General features: G+C 34.4%; 1 protein-coding gene across 1 annotated transcript in view; it reads right to left on the bottom strand.

Moving 5' to 3' along the window:
- AQR (aquarius intron-binding spliceosomal factor) overlaps positions 1-18,151 on the bottom strand; it is an 85,680-nt gene that overhangs the window by 16,867 nt on the left and 50,662 nt on the right. The window contains exons 23-29 of the mRNA XM_006193784.3: positions 16,551-16,661; positions 13,694-13,803; positions 8,844-8,979; positions 6,947-7,156; positions 4,997-5,134; positions 1,253-1,324; positions 1-188 (exon numbers count right to left, since the gene is read on the bottom strand). Of these exons, the coding sequence (XP_006193846.1) occupies positions 1-188; positions 1,253-1,324; positions 4,997-5,134; positions 6,947-7,156; positions 8,844-8,979; positions 13,694-13,803; positions 16,551-16,661 (965 nt within the window). The remainder of the gene's footprint in view (positions 189-1,252; positions 1,325-4,996; positions 5,135-6,946; positions 7,157-8,843; positions 8,980-13,693; positions 13,804-16,550; positions 16,662-18,151) is intronic.

The raw sequence follows: 18,151 nt of genomic DNA, 5'->3' as shown, positions 1-18,151 counted from the left end.
CTTGCTCTGGCCCTCCCCTGGGCATCAAGGTCCACGGTAGGAACTCCAACCCGAACAAAGCGAGTGAAGAGAGACTGCTCCATGTTTGAATACTTCTGAAAGGCCATGTTCTTAATGACTGGAGGTAACTGGTGATGGTCACCAATCATAATCCATCGTTTTAGTCGGCTAAAACCATCCTGAGGATTCTAGAAATTGAAAGTGAGGAAATGGCAAAATATGCTAATTAATACATTATCCTTTTAATCTCCAATTTATTGTGTAAGATTCTTATACTCACTAAATGGCTTTATTAGCTTACTAATTCTTGCTATTCACCAGCTCCAGAGAGAGATATCTGGCAAATTTACAGAATGATTTGTATGGGTACCACTGCTTGTGGTGGACAGTGTGTGAAGGAGGATGAAGAAACTGAGAAGGCAATCATGGAATTATCCTACTTTAACAGGTGGGGTAACCCAATGAGGTCTGGGAGGTTTAGATCAGAATTAGGCAAAGGAAGCACAGAAAGAAACAGATGCTCAAGCAGGAAAATAGAAAGATGCTAAACATCTTGTATCATCATTACACCAAGAGCCTGAACCTCCCAAAGCCGTAAACATTTTACCTTCTTTAATTTCCTGTATTACTTCAATTTCCTACTCTACATCTCCTTGTTCCTTGAAATATATTCTGATAAAACACATTCCTAGTCCCAAATAACTCAGCTTATAAAACAACTTTTGGAATCCAGTTTATCTATGAATTAGAGTAGCTTCTATTCTTCAGTTGGGAATTTCACACTTTGCTGTTTACACTACCTTAGTAAAGAGTATCGTACAATAAGAAAACATGCTTAAACATCATTTAACTAAAAAACAATCAGGCATAAAATAAAGAAAAGTATTGCACCCAGTGATCAAAAACAATTCTACAAACAACTCTTAACAACAACAAAAAAATTGAAAAAAAAGCTCATCTTCCCTCAAAACTGAGTAACAATGTAATTTTCTTGATTAAAATTATTGTCTTTTCAAAACTTAGAGATAAATTGTGAATTTAAATAGTACTGCTGAAACAATACAAACTACTAAATGATCAGTGAAGAGATAAAAGGAAGTTTACAGGCTTAAAACAGAATACCAAAACATAATGAAGTTAAGGAGAATATATAATTATGGCAATTAGCACCCCAACACTGTGTAGTTTCCCAGTGCTGTCTCCCAGAATTCTTTAAACTCTACTTTCTTTGTCTCGGATCTCAGTATCTTACCTGTAGAAGAAGAGGTATAAAAGTTTCTATCTCCAGAATCTGAGCAGCCTCTTCCATTAAAATATTATCATACTGAGAAGGGGAGAAAAAGGAAAGCTTGTCAAAAAGTCAGCTGAAAGCCAAACAGCTACCACCAAAAGTATAACAACCATCCAAAAAACCCCAAAATAATTCAGATAAACATAACATAAAAATATTCAAACAGAATATTTACAATCTTATTTACCACTGTGCTCCTGCCTCTGGAATTCAATTCTTTAACCTTAGGGAAGACCTCTAAATATACAACTCTATACAGTTAAGATCTCCTTGATCACTTCTTGGATTACAATATCAATTTAGTTATTTTCAATTCAGTTCTTTTAAGTTCCATATAAGCAAGAATCAACCTATAATTATATATGAGGTTATTTCCATTGATATTCTAACCCTAGGTAATATTTTGTGGCAATTTTTTCCCTTATGAACCCTACTTAGCACTCAACAATCCGGTTTTCCTCCAGCATTCAGTCTGTCACCAAAGCATGTCAATTTCACACTCAAAACTCCCTCTAGAATCTATTCATTTTTCTCCGTTTCTGCTACCACCACCACCACCACCACCACCACCACTGTAATCCATGCCACCACTCTGACTACTGCCAGCAATCTCTTTACTAGTCCCTCCCCTCCCTGTACTGCCTCCCCTAAATCACTGATATAACAGGCATTAGAGCACAGCACCTCTGATTTTTAACCCTTCACTGGCTGCCAGCTGTCTTAGGGGAAAATGAGCCTAATGTTGCTTGCAGGAGACGTATTAACTAGGGCCTGTGTTGAGTCTGGCCCCTGCTGTCCTCTCCTACTTTATGTATCGCCGTTCCCCTTTCTCACTAAGCTCAAACACACTGACCTATTTCACTTTCTCAGAAATGGTAAAATCATTTCTGCTTCAGGCCCTCTGCATGTGCTTTTTTATCTCTTCACTTTTGTCTGCTTGGCTTTGTCTAATTCTTAAAGTATCAGCTTAAAGTCCACTTTATCCAGGCCTTCTCTGACTTCCCAACCTAAAACAGGTTTCACAGGACCCTGTTCCTCTGTCTCACAGCACATCATAACTTGTAATTCTATTCATATATGTACATACTTGTTTGATGCCTGTTTCTTCCCTCTAGCCCAGTTCCCAATAATGTTAGGCACTGCACATTTGTAAAACAATGAAAAGTCGTCTTTCTCCAACCTACAGAAATTTCATTCTTTCTTTTTTGTATGTTCTTCTCTATCTGCCCAAAATTTTTTCCAGACTTATTCTCAATATGTTTCATATTTCCCCTCCTTTCCCTTCTAATTCTGATTGCTACTTGGTATGATATCCTATTTCTTGTTTTATTGGTAAAATACCTTCTTTGAGAATCTCACCAAGTACAAACTAGAGTTCCTCTGTTTTCTATTTTTAAAGTTTTCTCTCCTCATTTTGTATTCCAGGGAAGTGGAAGGTGGGAGGAGCATGTTTCCTCTTAATGCTTAATTAATTCTCTTCTTTTAAACTAATTGTTTATATATCCTGTAATTTCTGTGCTATTCATCTTTACCAAAACATGTTTGTATCTATATTTGTCCATGATTGGTAGCTGAGCTGGATTTCCATTGGACATGATGAAAATTAAGGTTCAATTCTGCACTGTTTCTTACTGAAACTACCTGAAGTTGCAGGCATGTGGATTGGTGTCTTCTCTATCTCTATCTGATGCTAAATTTCCCTAGTACAGTGATTCTTTAGGTCATCCTAGTAGGAACCCAGGAGGAGTTTCAAGAGTCATATTTTCTCAGAAGTCCGAAAGTGGCCTCTCAAGGTAATAGACAATATGCAAAACAGAGTGGCAGCAGCTCAAAGAAGACAATTTAAAGAGACTGTTTTCTGAAAAACAACTCTGAAAATCGAATGTGATTTAATTCATAATAATATATCTACAGAGTCTGCTTTTTTAAAGTGAGATTTTAATCACAAAGCAAAATTACGACATAACTATATCAGAAGTATTAAGGAAGAAAAAAGTGCACGAATGTGCTTGCATGTCTTCTTCAGGACACCACAGAAACTAAAGACAATGTCCAAAATGGAAATTTAATGTTCTTTATTGATATAAATGAGAAGAACAAAGGAAAAACAAAAAGAGTTGAAAGAGATCCTGGCTCGAGTCCTCCCACCAAATAAAACATAACTCTCAACTTAAAAAAAAAAAAAAAAAGTTGAAAGATTAGACAATTGAGGAGCATCAGGGTAGTAGAGAATTGCCTTTTTTAAATGTTAGTAGACCTGCAAGGTTTTTAAGCTCTTAACTGAGATGCATGTGTGAGTTTGATTAAAAAAAAAAAACTTCAAAATTAAAAACATAAAAAAAGTAAAAGATAGTACCAGTACTCATGTTAACTGATTTTAGATGTATAGCACAATGTAAGAAAATGATTAATGAAAATGATAAGCTACAAGTAATGTTCTTAGAAAACGCATGTGAAAGTTGCATGAAAGCATAAAATGCTAATTATGATTGCATCATTTCCCCTTGTTATTAAACTGATTTGATTTAATATCAAATTCAAAGTATATTTTATATGTCAGCCCCAAGAACAAAATATTTAGGTGAAAAATTCTGACTAATAATTTGCAAAAGGTAAGTTCACACCACTAGGGTAAATTCACAGTGCCTTTTAATAAATTATCGTGTTTGTCCTATCTTGCAGTGGAGGAACCTTTCATCCAAGATAACAACAATTCTAGCACCTTGAATTTATTTAGCACTTATCTTCCAGTGAGCTCATAACATTAAAAAATTGTCAGTTACTTTCATCAACAACAAATGCTCTGCTCACTTTGAATTCAAACCTGTACACAAACCCTATTTTAAACAACAGATAAACCAGTTGCAGGGAAATTCAATGATCTGCATTAAAACCAAAGTTTAGATCAGTACCACTAGCGAAGTGTCACAGAGTCTCCAAATTTAAATTTACTGCTCAATTATTACCTTTCATTTCAACTGAGTCACAGGCTAACAGGCTATCTTGCCCTTTAGCTCTCCAGTCTTTATCGTATGGTGGTCAAATACCTCCTCTGACAGTCTAAGTAAGAGCATTCCACAGCCTCACATAGAAGGCTGTTCATTTACCGAATGAACAAATAACTGGCAGCAGATGTGTGCTTAAAAGGTAAATAATGCAAGCATACAGACGTTTAACAGGTGAAAAACACTCTCAACTGTTATTTTTATAAAGCTGTTTGGAGACTTTTTAACATAGTAAAAATAGATTAATCTACCTTAACAAGTATTAGAAGTTGACTGGGGGGAGGGTATAGCTCAGTGGTAGAGTGTGTGCTTAGCATGCATGAGGTCCTGGGTTCAACCCCCAGTACAGTACCTCCATTAAAAAATAAAGAAATAAACTAAACTAAATTAAACTAAACTACCCTCCCCAACCAAAGGAAGTTGGTTAGACAATCATATGGTTATAATGTTACTTAAAGGACATATGTCTGATAACTAAATTTAGAAAAATTAGATTTAGAGTTTACCAATCATATAAGCATGGAAAGTTACCATAACTTTTCAAAGAGGCATTTTTAAGTAATTATAAATGTGAACTTTGGTAAGAAGTAAACCACTATCCAAGGGAAATGGCCTGGTTTAAAAAAAGGAAAGAAAAGGAAAGAAAAAAACCTAACAGCTGCATAGATGATGAATCAAGGAATAAAATATAAGTCTTTACCTTGAAACCTAACTTGACTAAATCATGTCGTTTTAAGGCAGCATGAGTACAGGTCATAGCAATGATTTTGGCTTCTTTCACCAAAAGGTATTTAGATCTGTCTAGTCCACTTCGAAGCAGTTCAGAAGCTCTAAATTCCTTTAAGAATGGAGAGACAATGAGATAGGATTTTAGGAAAACAAACATAGTTTATGAATACATTCATACAATCCAGTTTATGAGATAATTTGTGAGAAATTAATATAAATATATCATAAACTAAGCTAAAGAATCATAATTCTGTCCATTATTAATAATTGAGTTCCAATAATAGCTGATATTCAGGCCATAATTTGGACTGTTTTTTGTGTTGTAAAATATTTACAGTATCAACAAGAATACTGAATAAAAATATCAATCACTATTTTGCCTATATTACCCAAGGTCCCTACAAGAAAACAGAAATATTTCAAGCGTTCATAACAAGTGGAATTTATTGCAGGGAACTGTTATACAGATGATGGAGGAGAAAAGCCAACCAGGGAATGGTGAAGCAACCTAGAGACTGGCAACAGTAGGAAATTATGACCATTCCTATGCTAGGAAGAATAAAAAGAGGAGGAAGTGTCATCAGAGCCCGGAAACTGGGGTACCAGTATAAGGGGGAACCACAGTGGGCCAGGCCAGCAGAAACTGGAGACATGGAAGAGATGAAACCCAAGGCAGAGAGTGCTGGTGAAGAAATATCCTGGCTTCTCTCTTTCTTCTATTTCTGCCACAAATTGTCATTGGCTAAACCCAGCTAGAGGTCAGTGGACACAAGAGACTGGGAAATTAAACCTCTAAGGATCAGCCCCAACCCTGACATGGCAGAAGGTCCCCCACAGAGCAGAGCAGGGGGATGGACAACAGATGTGAGGAGCAAACAAGTCCAAGCCGAGTAGCTAGAAACAAGTTTTATCAAATCTGAACACTATGTACACTTACTTCAGACTTTGAAACATTTTTGTTTTTTTAAATAACTAAAGCATTACAGGTACAGATGGAGGTACCCTGTATATCCTTCTCCCCACTGTCTCCCTACATAGCTATTGTATGTTTGTATCCTTTCACATTCTATTATGTAATCATAAACGTAATATAATACCATTTTGCAGGTTTTAAAATTTTATTTATACTATGTGTACTATATATATATATATATATATATATATATATATATATATATATATATAGTATGTATTTATTATTCTATACCTACCATCCATCCATTTCTATCTACCTACCCAAACCACACATCAGTATTTATTGAACGTCAACAATGTGCCAGATATTACTGTAGGAAGTAGGGATATAATCATATCTAAAAGGTACTTAGACTTAAAAAAAAAACAAGGTCTTCACCCTTTTTACCTGAGGTAATCCTAAACCTTCTTACTGAGGAATCTGGGCCTGAATGTGACCTTCTACGGGATTGCTATAGTCTTCCAACGATATTTTCTACAAGAAATGAGAAAACCAGAAAGCATCCTGGGGGGATCCCTGGGTTCCAAATACAGTCTTCTCTGTCCCCTTTGTATAGTGATGACTCTTATTTCACCCTAATAATCAATACCAATCATCCTGGCTAACACAGCAACCTCACTTTTTGCCCACTGGTCAAAGGCATAAAGAACTTAGAATGGCCAAATTCCAAATCAAAGAACCATTGTTAAACCTCCTGATAACAGCATTCTTTTCTCAAATACTCAGACTTTCACACCAGAAAAGCCAGAAAAATGGGGATTCAACGCATATCTTAATTTTTACTTATTTCTTGAACTAGAATAATAAATGTCTCCAATAATCTTACTTAAAAGTAATAATCTGGTTTGTTAGATTTGAATATTCCATTTACTTCATTAAAAAAAAAGAAAACCAACTAAGCTTAAAACCTTTAAGGGAAAGTTAAAAGAACTTGAGAATCCTTACCTCAAGCTGAGTAAAGATTTTCTTAATATGCCTGAAACATCCTTCTGCGATTTCCATGTCTTCTTCATAAGATCGGCCTTTAAAAATGGGTTGAGGAGCATTTGCAAAGTATTCATGGAAAGGGAAGAAAGTGGAGATTTCCGTGACATCCGGCAACGTGCTACCTTTGTTTTTCACTTTGCTGATATACTCTTCCCAACGAGACATTACCTATAAGAAAAAGAGACGTGAGGTTAAATATGCCAGCTTATTATTACATTTTAAATTAGAAATTAAAACAGAAATCAAGTGAAAATAAGATTTGCTAGGTAAAGGAAAAGGAAAGCAGTCTTTGAGCCAATAGGTCTATTTCTTGTCCAAGTCACTGACTGATTGCTCTTCGTTTATAAAAGTAACCTTTAAGATTGCAGGGAAAAAAAAAAACTCTTTAATCAAAATGCACAGATAGACAAGAACCTCAGGATCATGTCATGGCATGTTAGACCTTTTCAGATTTTCTATGTATATTCAAAACAGTTTATTATTGATGATCCACACCCCCAGCCATGCATCCCAAAAAGACTTGTGAGATAGGTAGCTCAGTTACATCCTGGTATAAATGTTCATTATGCCTCTACTCAGTTCCTACTTAGCCTCAATTTCTGTAATTTGTCTGTTTTTCCATTATGACTTCAGTGTTTCTCAAAGTGTGGTCCTTGGGCAGGGTATCTGAGAAGCTGATAAATAAAAATGTAGCTTCGGGATGCCACCTCTTACTGAAAGAAAATCTCTGGGGACAGAGCTTGAGAATTTCCTTTCTAAATGACTTTCTCAATGTGATGACTGTATGTTGAAAACTGCTGACCTACACTGTAAGGCCTCAAGTTCATAATTCCCAAATTTATTACTTATGCTTCTACAATGTATATATTATTTCTCCTACTTTTAAAAGTAGTTTTCACAGAGAGCCTAGTGATTTTTATTTTGTGACAAATATGCATGTAAGCATGATCTTTACTACATTATTCAAAGTTCTAAACAGTCTGAGTCTAATGCAGATAACTTTGCAAGATCACGCACATATCCTGTGTTCAAAAGAAACCAAGAAATCTGCTCATTTCGAATGGACTCAACTGGTTTGTGTATCTACTTATAATAAGCATAATTTCTTCTTTCATATACATTTAAAATTTTCAGTGTTATGCTTTATACCTAAAATATACAGATAACATTAGTACAAAGAGAACAAATAAAGTTACACAAAAATCTTCATTATTTGATTATGTTTAATTCATTTAAATTAGTAAACCAACTGACTATTAAAGTTTATTTTCATGGAGTTTATTCATCTTATTTAGCTTCTACTGCTCCTTAATCTTCATTCTTCCCAAATTAACCCTAACAAAAGGAAAAACATATCTCTAAATTGAAGTTAAAAGAATTTCTAACTTAAGCTCCTACTTTGAAATTAACTCTAAAACAAAACATATTTCTGGAAATTTAAAAAGACAATATACTTTTCTTTATTAGTTGATTAATACGTAGAGTAAAAGTAAGTTACAGAACCATGTTTGTTACCACTGGGTTGACAGACTAGTTATATTTCTATAGTAATATGAGAGAGAGAGAGAGACTAGAAACTTTATCAATAGCAAGAAAGCAAAACAAAGAAAAAAATTTTAAAGTAGCAACATTGGCCTTTCACTGAATAAGACATCAGGCAAAGTTCTTTAGCAAAGAAAACTGGAGATAATAGGAAACACATTCAACATTCAAATATAGTTTCAACAACAGCATACGTTTTAATCGACTCAACAAAAAAATAAGTTTTCAAAAGAAGGATCTCAAGATCTCATCCTAGTTTCCAACTGAAGACCATATTACAAAAAAGTATGATTTAAAACCCTTAATCTCTTACCTGATATAAGAAGAAATAGCCTGCAGTTTCACAAGTATATGAAGCATCTCCTGGAACCCCCAGACTCTTCTGCAATCGTTTCACTTCTTCTAAAAGTTCTATTCTTCGAGCGAGGACGTAATTAACTCTTCCATACCTAAACATTTCAATTAAGCAAAAAGGTACAATTATATAATGAAGAGACTTTCGAGGAAACTGTCAGAAAATTTTTTAAGAAAATCATAATAGAAACTATAAATGGCCAAAGAGAAAAAAATTAGTAGAAAACATAGTTTATAATTTAACTATAAGTGGTAGTTCTTGGGGTTTTTTTTTTTATATACAAAAGCTATTTAAAGTGTACCTGATGGATCAGGACTGACCTGCAAGTGTGTTAGTGATCTGTGAGAAGGGAAAATCAGCTACAACACTAAACACAACATTTAGTTCAGCTATCAATTTCTTTTCCCCATAAAAAGACCTTTACAAAGAAGCAAACAGTATAGTGCACTCAAGTGCTAGTCCATCTTGCAACAGACCAAGAACATATAGTGTACAGGCTGGCTGCTCTGAATAGCATTGTTTACACTATCACAAAAGTAGATTAGCTCTAAAGGTCTTGAAAAGTAATTTTAAAATTTATTTGATCATTCCTTGGCCTCCAGCATGCAGCTTGGCATCTGGATCGAGTAGGTTCATAAGTATCTGCTGAATAAGAAAACCAAAATTTGGAGAGCACTTGGCCCAGAGACAGACAGTTAAGGAAAGAAGCAGTGGAACCAGAATTGAATCCCAAAGCCTATCCATACTCTTTCCACCATAATAAAGTGCCTCCCACAATCCTGTAACACTAAAAAGAGATAAAATAGAATGATCCAGAATAAAAAAGAGACATAAGACATGGTCTATAGTTTTAGGAATTTTCCAACTTAGAAAGATATAAACATTATAGCAGGTAACTTTTCCCATGTTTGCTTATCTACAACTTAAAACTTTTTCTACAATGAACACTTTGGTAATGAAAAAAAAATTGGGGATGTTTATAAAGAGTATAATAAAATGTCAAAATTCTTGTAATATAATGTTAAATTAAAAAACCAATATACAGTGGAATTCTATGTAATATCTGCTCATTCTGCAAATCTAAAATTATACCAAAAAGTCTATTTATCAATTTAAAAAAGCAGTGTACAGGCATACCTCATTTTATTGTACTTTGCTTTATTGCACTTTGCAGATTCTGTGTTTTTTTTTTTACAAATTGAAGGTTGGTGGCAACCCTGTACTGAGCAAGTCTACTGGTGCCATTTTTGCCAACAGCGTTTGCTCAGTGTCTCTGTGTCACATTTTGGTAATTCTTGAAATATTTCAAAACTTTTCATTATTATTATATTTGTCATGGTGATCTGTGATCAACTGATTTCTGATGCTATTTTAATTGTTTTCGGTGCCAAAAACAATGCCCAAATAAGATGGCAAATAATCAATACATGTTGTGTGTGTTCTGACTGTTTCACTGATTAGTCATTCCCCTATCTATCTCCCTCTCTTCAGGTCTCCCAATTCCCTAAGACACAAAAATACTGAAGTAAGGCCCACAATGGACTCTAAGTGTTCAAGTGAAGAGTTGCACATCTCTTTCTTTAAATCAAAAGCTAGCAATCATTAATCTTAGTGAGGCAGGCATGTCGAAAGCCAAGACAGGCAGAAACCTAGGCCTCTTGCACCAAACAATTAGCCAAGTTCTGAACACAAAGGAAAATTTCTTGAAGGAGATTAACAGTGCTACTCTAGTGAACGCACTAATGCTAAGAGAGCAAAACAGCCTTACTGTTAATATGGAGAAAGTTTAAGTGATTTGGATAGAAGACCAAACCAGTCACAACATTCTCTTTAGCTAAAGCCTAAACTAGACAGAGCAAGGCCCTAACTCTCTGCAGAAGAAAAGTCTGAAGCTAGCAGAGGTTGGTTCATGACGTTTAAGGAAAGAAGCTGTCACCATAGTTCCATAAAAGTTAAGGGAAAGCAGCAAGTGTTGATGTAGAAACAGCAGCAAGTCATCCAGAAGGTCCAGCTAAGATCATTAATGAAGGTGGCCACACTAACAACAAATTTTTCTATTGGAAAACAATGCTATCTAGGATTTTCATAGCTGAAGAGGAGAAGTCAATGCCTGGCTTCAGAGCTTCAAAGGACAGGCTGACTCTTGTAAGTTGAAGCCAATGCTTATTCATCATTCCAGAAATCCTGGAGACCTTAAGAATCATGCTAAATCTACTCTGATTGTTCACTATTAATGGATAACAGCACATTTGTTTACAACATGGTTTGCTGAATATCTTAAGCCCATGCTGGGATCAACTGCTCAGAAAAAAAGATCCTTTCAAAATATTAGTGCTCATTGATAATGCCCAGGTCACTCTAGAGCTCTGATGGAGATACACAACAGGATTCACGTTGTTTCCATGCCTACTCACACAACATCCATTCTGCACTCCTTGGATCAAAGAATCATTTTGACTTCAAGGCTTATTACTTAAGAAATATACTTCATAAGGCTGTAGCACAGCAGCTGAAAACCTTCTGGGAAAGATTCACCATTCTAGACACCATAAAGAACATTCACGATTCATGGGAAGAGGTCAAAATATCAACATTAACAGGAGTTTCGAAGAAGTTGATTCCAACCCTCATGGATGACGTTTAGGGGAGTAAGACTTCAGTGGAGGAAAAAACTATCAATGTGGTAGAAGTAGCAAGAGAACTACAATCAGAAGTGCAGTCTGGAAATGTGGCTGAATTGCTGTAACCTTATGATAAAACTTTAATAGGTAAAGAGCTGCTTCTTTTGGAAGAGAAAGAAAGTTGTTTTTTGAGATGGAATCTACTCCTGATGAAGATACTGTGAAGATTGGTGAAATGACAACAATGGATTTAGAATATGACATAAACTTAGTGGATAAAACAGCAGCAGAGTTTGAGAGGGCTGACTCCAATTTTGAAAGAAGTTCTACTGTGGGTAAAATGCTATCAAACAGCATTGCATGCTATGAAGAAATCATTTGTAAAGAGTCAGTTGATGTGGCAAACTTCATCGTTGTTTCATTTTAAGAAGTTGCCACAGCCACTTCAACCTTCAGCAACCACCACCCTGAGTAGAACAGCCATCAACATCAAGGCAACACCCTTCACCAGCAAAAAGACTATGACCTGCTGAAGGCTCATATGATGGCTAGCAGTTTTTAGCAATAGGTATTTTTCAGCTAAGGTATCTACATTATTTTTTTGGACATAATGCTATTGTACACGTAATGACTACAGCAGAGTGTAAACATAACTTTTTATATGCACTGGGAAACTAAAAAACCCATGCAACTCTCTTTGTTGTGATATTTGCTTGATTATGGTGGTATAAAACCAAACCTGCGATATCTCTGAGGTATGCCTGTATACAATTAAACATGATAGCATAATTATAGCTGATTACTAACAAAAAATTTTTTTAGAGTAGTAGAATTGTGAATGATCACTCTCTATTATTTCACACAAGATGTAATAAAATTTTTTCTTTAGGGAAAGTGATACTACTTTTATTGTGAAACAATATTCACTATTTTTCTTTTTAATTATAACAAAGGGAGAGAAAAAAAAGAATATGCTCAGTTAAACAAGCACTCACATTACTATCAACACCTGGGGACTGGTTCGTGTATTAGAAAGCAAAAAGTATTTTCTTCTCTAAAAACTTGGTAGTACCTAAACTCATTTTTAAAACTCTACTGTACTATTACAGTATTCTTTAAAAACTATAAATTGTACTGCAAAATAATTATAATTATAGTATTTAGCATTCCATCAGCACCTATATGTTCACCGCATTCTGGATTATAAGATTTTAGAGTCTAGCCCACTTGTGAAAGTTAGTTTTAATAAGAAGAAATATCTACAGGAAGAATTCTGGGAAGCATTCCTGGCTGATCCCCAATTAAGAGTCTAGAGCCCCAAATAACTTAATGTGTATTGATCTTGTCCTCTGACTTTTCAGAAGCTAAAAAATGTTTGTTGAGATACTTAATACAAGAACTCAAAATAAATGTAACATAATAATTTGACACTCTTTTAGCTCTTTTGATATCTACAATCAATTTAGTCAAAAGTAATGTTCGATAGTCAAAGGCTATATTAAATATGTGCAGCTGTTAATTATGCCTATTGTATAAAATTATGCCTTAATAATGGATTTAAACATAAATGAAATGAACTACTATAAAGCAATTTTGAAGGAAAAAAACTAAAATACTAACAGCAGAAGAAATTTAATTTGTAAAATTTTAGTCTCTTTACAATATGTAACACTAAATATGAATTCCAGTTAAACTAGCAACAAGTACCTGAAATACTAGTTACAATACCAAAATTATGCTATCATTAACCTCAACTGCACTTACTTAAATGCATCAACTTAACTGGCACCTAAAATAAATGCAAATTAAATGTCTGGATGAAATGTGAAAAGAAACTGTGTAAAGCTGTACAGTTTTGGTTTGGCAATATTAAAAATTACTTCAATAAATAGAGAGCAAATGGAAATCTGCAATTTTAAAAAGATGAACAAGATAATTCTCTTCATTGAAATAATTATATGCTTGAGGAAAAAATGGCAGAAACATATAGAATTGGACCTGAGGGAGATCATGACCAGACTTTTAGGTCAACTGAGTATGGTCTAAGTAGGTTACACTAGAATCTTTCAGAATTAAGTTGGATTACTCATTGCTCTCTTCTCCTAATGCTTCTTCAGTAAAGAGAAAAGAAGAGAAAGTTAGAAATTCTTTTGTACACCATTTCAAAACTCATCCCCATTTGCTCACCTGCTGAAATCTTTCTCTGTCTCCAGCTCTTCTTCTCCATGACCAAGACGCAGGAGGTGGCGCTCATCAATGTCTAAAGCCATAATTTTCTCAAACAACTGGTTCAGGGCCTGGAGAATTAAAAAAAAAAAAAAAAAAGGATGATGGTGAGTTTTAAAGAATTAGCAGGCTCCTTTAAAAGTAACAAAAACTAACAATTAGAAGGATGGAAAGAATGAACACTGCCCAGTCAGATGAGAATCAACACCAAGAGGGGGAAGGTATAGCTCAGTGGTAGAGTGCATGCCTACCATACATGAGGTCTTGGGTTCAATTTGGTACTTCCATTAAATAAACCAACCAACCAACCAACCAACCTAATTACCCCTCCCCCCAAACAAACAAACAAACAAACAAAAAAGAATCAACATCAAAACATAGAAGGAAACAACTTATATTAGGCTGTTTACAATTTAAACCAAATAGTATTTTTATTGATTTTTGACAGTGCTACATATGTATACTTGGCCAAAGGAATAACTGGAAACCATAAAAATCATGTGTCCAACACATATCTGCTAATTTATGAAAAGAAAGGCTTTGGTTCAGTTTCTATTTCACTCAAGTAGTAATAATTACTAAAATAATTAATAACCATACCAAGTTTCATTTTACTCAAAAGAATTTCCATGGATTGCAGAGAACTGAAAAGTTTTTGTGGTTAGAACAAGCCTCTCAGAAGGTGAGTGTGTGAGTAGAATTCATCAGGAGGACCACAGAGCGGAAAGGTAGAGTGCATCACTCAGCGCTTAGGCTGCCAGTCTAAAGTTGTCTATACAACGATGAGCAGAGCACACAGCACAGCACCAACTACTCTTATAAAAGCCATTTATCTACCTATAAATGTTCATATTTAGGGTTCCCTCAAATTCTGATATTTTATTATCTGAGCATCTACAGTTAGAGGGTTTTGCAGAAAGGCAAGTTTCAATGTATGGAAAGATACACTAATAAAAGCTTCATTTAAAAATTAGCCCCCATTCAAACATTTCTGCTAATTTACCATCAGTGTAACCCTGACCATCAAGTCAACATCCAGTCTTGTAAACATCCAGGTTATGTAACACACGTACAGATATCCTTTGCTATCAAAATTCTAGCAATCAGAGCTCAGAAACTGAAGAGAAAAACATAAATTTTCAGAAAAAAATTCCCCAGCTATCCCAACTCATGATATTCTCAATCCAAAACTTGAGACCCCAAAGATCAGACCACATGGTATTACTCACTATCCAAACCCACGACCCATGTAGATTTAGAGGGTGAAAAATACTCGTACATTATAGTCTCAGAAAAAAGTGAAAGATTTCATCATGAATTAGAGGGATGTTGGATAACTGCTTGAATTATATATGCTAACCAAGATCTAGCAAACAAAACAGCTGTGAAAAATCAACAATTTGACAGACATGAAGAAGGAGGATGATTTGACTATCAAAGGATCAAGAAAGGCCCTTAGCAAACAATGAAGTCTTTGGGTATTTTCTGAAAAGTAACCTTCTCTGTAATTGTGCTACACAAGTCAAATCAGATGTAGAGGACACTATCTTCTACATTATCAAGTCATTATCCAGTTTTTGACAAAATTTACTAAAAAATGTTATTTTAGAACAACACATAAATTATTTTTATTCATTCTAAGAATTTGAAAATATGTAAGATTATTACAGATTAAGTTTTATTAAATAGAAGAAAAAAAGCCTTTATACAATGCTTCTTTTATCATGACAAAACCTCAATCAACCCCTTCCCTGGCACAAGTTTAGTACAATATGCCACTGTAACTTATAAACTTCAAAACAAGTGTATGGACTGGACAGTATTAATTTTAAAGTCCTGAGATTAAAAACTGATGAGTAACAGAAAACTGACATTTAGCATTTTAAAAACCCATAGCTTCTTTGTAGATCAACTTTTTTTAAACATTTTTTCATTGAGTTATAGTCATTTTACAATGTTGTGTGTAGACCAACTTTTTAAAAGAACTGGTTAGCTGAAGTCACTGTTGCTAATATGTATTTGGAGAAAATAAGTACCTTTCGAGGTTTAAACAGCAATGAAAGTCTCATAATATGTTTCAGAATGTTCTGGGAGCTGCCTGTCACATTTTACATGAGAGTTAATAAATGTTACTTGTTCTCCCTCATTTTCACAACAGTGACAGCTTCAGAATAACTACCTCAGCACACACATAGATGCAAAGGTCATTTTTCAGCCATTTATTTATAAGAAAGGAGTTTGTTGTTTTTTTGTTTTAGCCATTTATAAATGCTTTAGGTGTTAGACCTGCAACCTAAAATGGTCCTTCCATGTAATATAGATATTTGTAGGTATACTTCATGAGGATTTCAAATTCAATTCAGTATCAATACGGTCTAGATTTAGTCTTTTAGGAATATTTATTCTAGTAGAAAAATGTTACTAGTAAGGGACAATGCTTTTAATCTCAAAGTAAAAAGTCTAGCTTAGCATGGAAGTTGGAGGGGAAAAGGCAATTTAATTTAATCCAAACATTTAACCACATATCCAAATATTATTCTTAGCTTTTCTACATTTTGGCTGCCTCCACTAGAGATGAAAGATTGTTTTTGTATTTTCTTCAGTATAGCCAGGTCATGACAAGTGATAATCCAAGATTAACTTAATAACATACCATACTTATCAGCCTTTCCTGGTATTCTCTGCATCCATAATCATGTTATCATTCAACCAGAAATGTCCACTGTGCTCTCATGCATCTTTTGCTCCATACATGCACATCTGCTCCATACATGCATGGGGCACGCACACACACGTGCACACACACACACACTCTTACCTGATTGGAATGAGTAACAATCAGAGTCCTCTGCTCTGGGAAGTTGTGGTAGATGTTGGATATGATTTGGACTGCCACATCTGTTTTTCCTGTACCTGGTGGGCCCACAACCTAAAAACAGAGAACACATAGCAGACTACTAAGTTATCACATTGTTAGAAAATAGAAATTGTAAACCCGAAAGATAAGATAAATTTTAAAATTTGCTAGATGAATTCAACACCAGAATGGGTAAGACAGAGTTGGTAAACCTTAGGATAGATCAATGGAAATCACTAACCAGAACAATAAGCAGAAAAAAAATTTTTTTTAAATAATAAACATAGCCTCATGAATCTATGGGGCAATATTAAAAAGGTCTAACATATCACTGGAGTCCTGGAAAGAAAGGAAAAGTACACAGAATAGAAATATTATTTAAAGAAATAATGGCTGAAAATTTCCCAGATCTGGCAAAAGACATAAATCTACAGATTCAAGAAGTTCAGCAAACCATAAACAAATCTAAGCCTAGACACATCATACTTAAGATGCTTCAAATGACTCTGGGCTTATTAAACACCATGAAAGCCAGAAGTAAGTAAAATAACATTTTTAATGTTCTGAAAGAAAAAAGCTGTCAATGCAAAATTCTATGTCTAGTAAAAATATCTTCAAAGAATGAGGGTGAATTAGAGACATTCTCATATGATGGAAAATTAGTTAATTCATTGTTAGGAGATCCGCTCTTAAAATTGGTTAAAAAGAAATTCTTCAAAGGAAATGGTATGAGAGGAAACTTGAGGTACCAGGAATAAAAGATATATGGTAAACATAAAAGACTATTCGCCTCTGCAGTTCTTTTTTAAAACACGTTTGGTGTTTGCAAGAAAAAAATGTAATATTGCCTGATAGCATTTTCAATAATATATATGACAACCACAATATAGAAGGGGATAGTAAAGGGACCTCCATGGAAGTAAGAATACTACATTAAACTTAAGAGACAAAATATTGATTCTAAGTAGACTGTGAAAAGTTAAATATGTATGTTGTAATTCCCTAGAGTAGCTATTAAGAAAAAATTATACAAGAGATACAGTAAAAGAACAAAAGATAAATAAAAATGAAAAACTAAAGACTATCCAAATAACTCAAAAGAAGGTAGGAAAGGGGAAACAGGAACACACAAAAAAGGGGAACAAACATAAAACAAATAATGAAATGGTAGGCCTAAATCCAAACAGACAAATAAGTACATTAAGTGCAAATGGATTAAATGGGACTTAAAAGCAGAGACTGTCAAAATGGATTAAAAATCATGCCCCAACTATATGATGTCTACAACAAACTCACTTCGAATATAATAGGTAGGTTAGAAGTAAAATGACAGAAAAAGATGAATCACATAAATAAACACTAATCAAAAGAAAGCTGCAGTGGCTATATTTATATTAAAGTAGACTTCTGAGCAAAAAAAAATTACCAGTGATTAAGACAGACACAATGTATGATAAAAGCATCAATTCACCAAGAAGATATAACAACCCTGAAAGTGTATGTACATATCCATAAAGTTTTAAAATACATGAAGCAAAAACTGACAGAACTGAAAGGAGAAA

This window comes from Camelus ferus, chromosome 6, assembly GCF_009834535.1.
Source record: "Camelus ferus isolate YT-003-E chromosome 6, BCGSAC_Cfer_1.0, whole genome shotgun sequence".
NCBI classification, from domain to species: Eukaryota; Metazoa; Chordata; class Mammalia; order Artiodactyla; family Camelidae; genus Camelus; species Camelus ferus.
The sequence above is the reverse complement of the archived record's forward strand: the minus strand, read 5'-3'. Positions and strand labels throughout refer to the sequence as shown.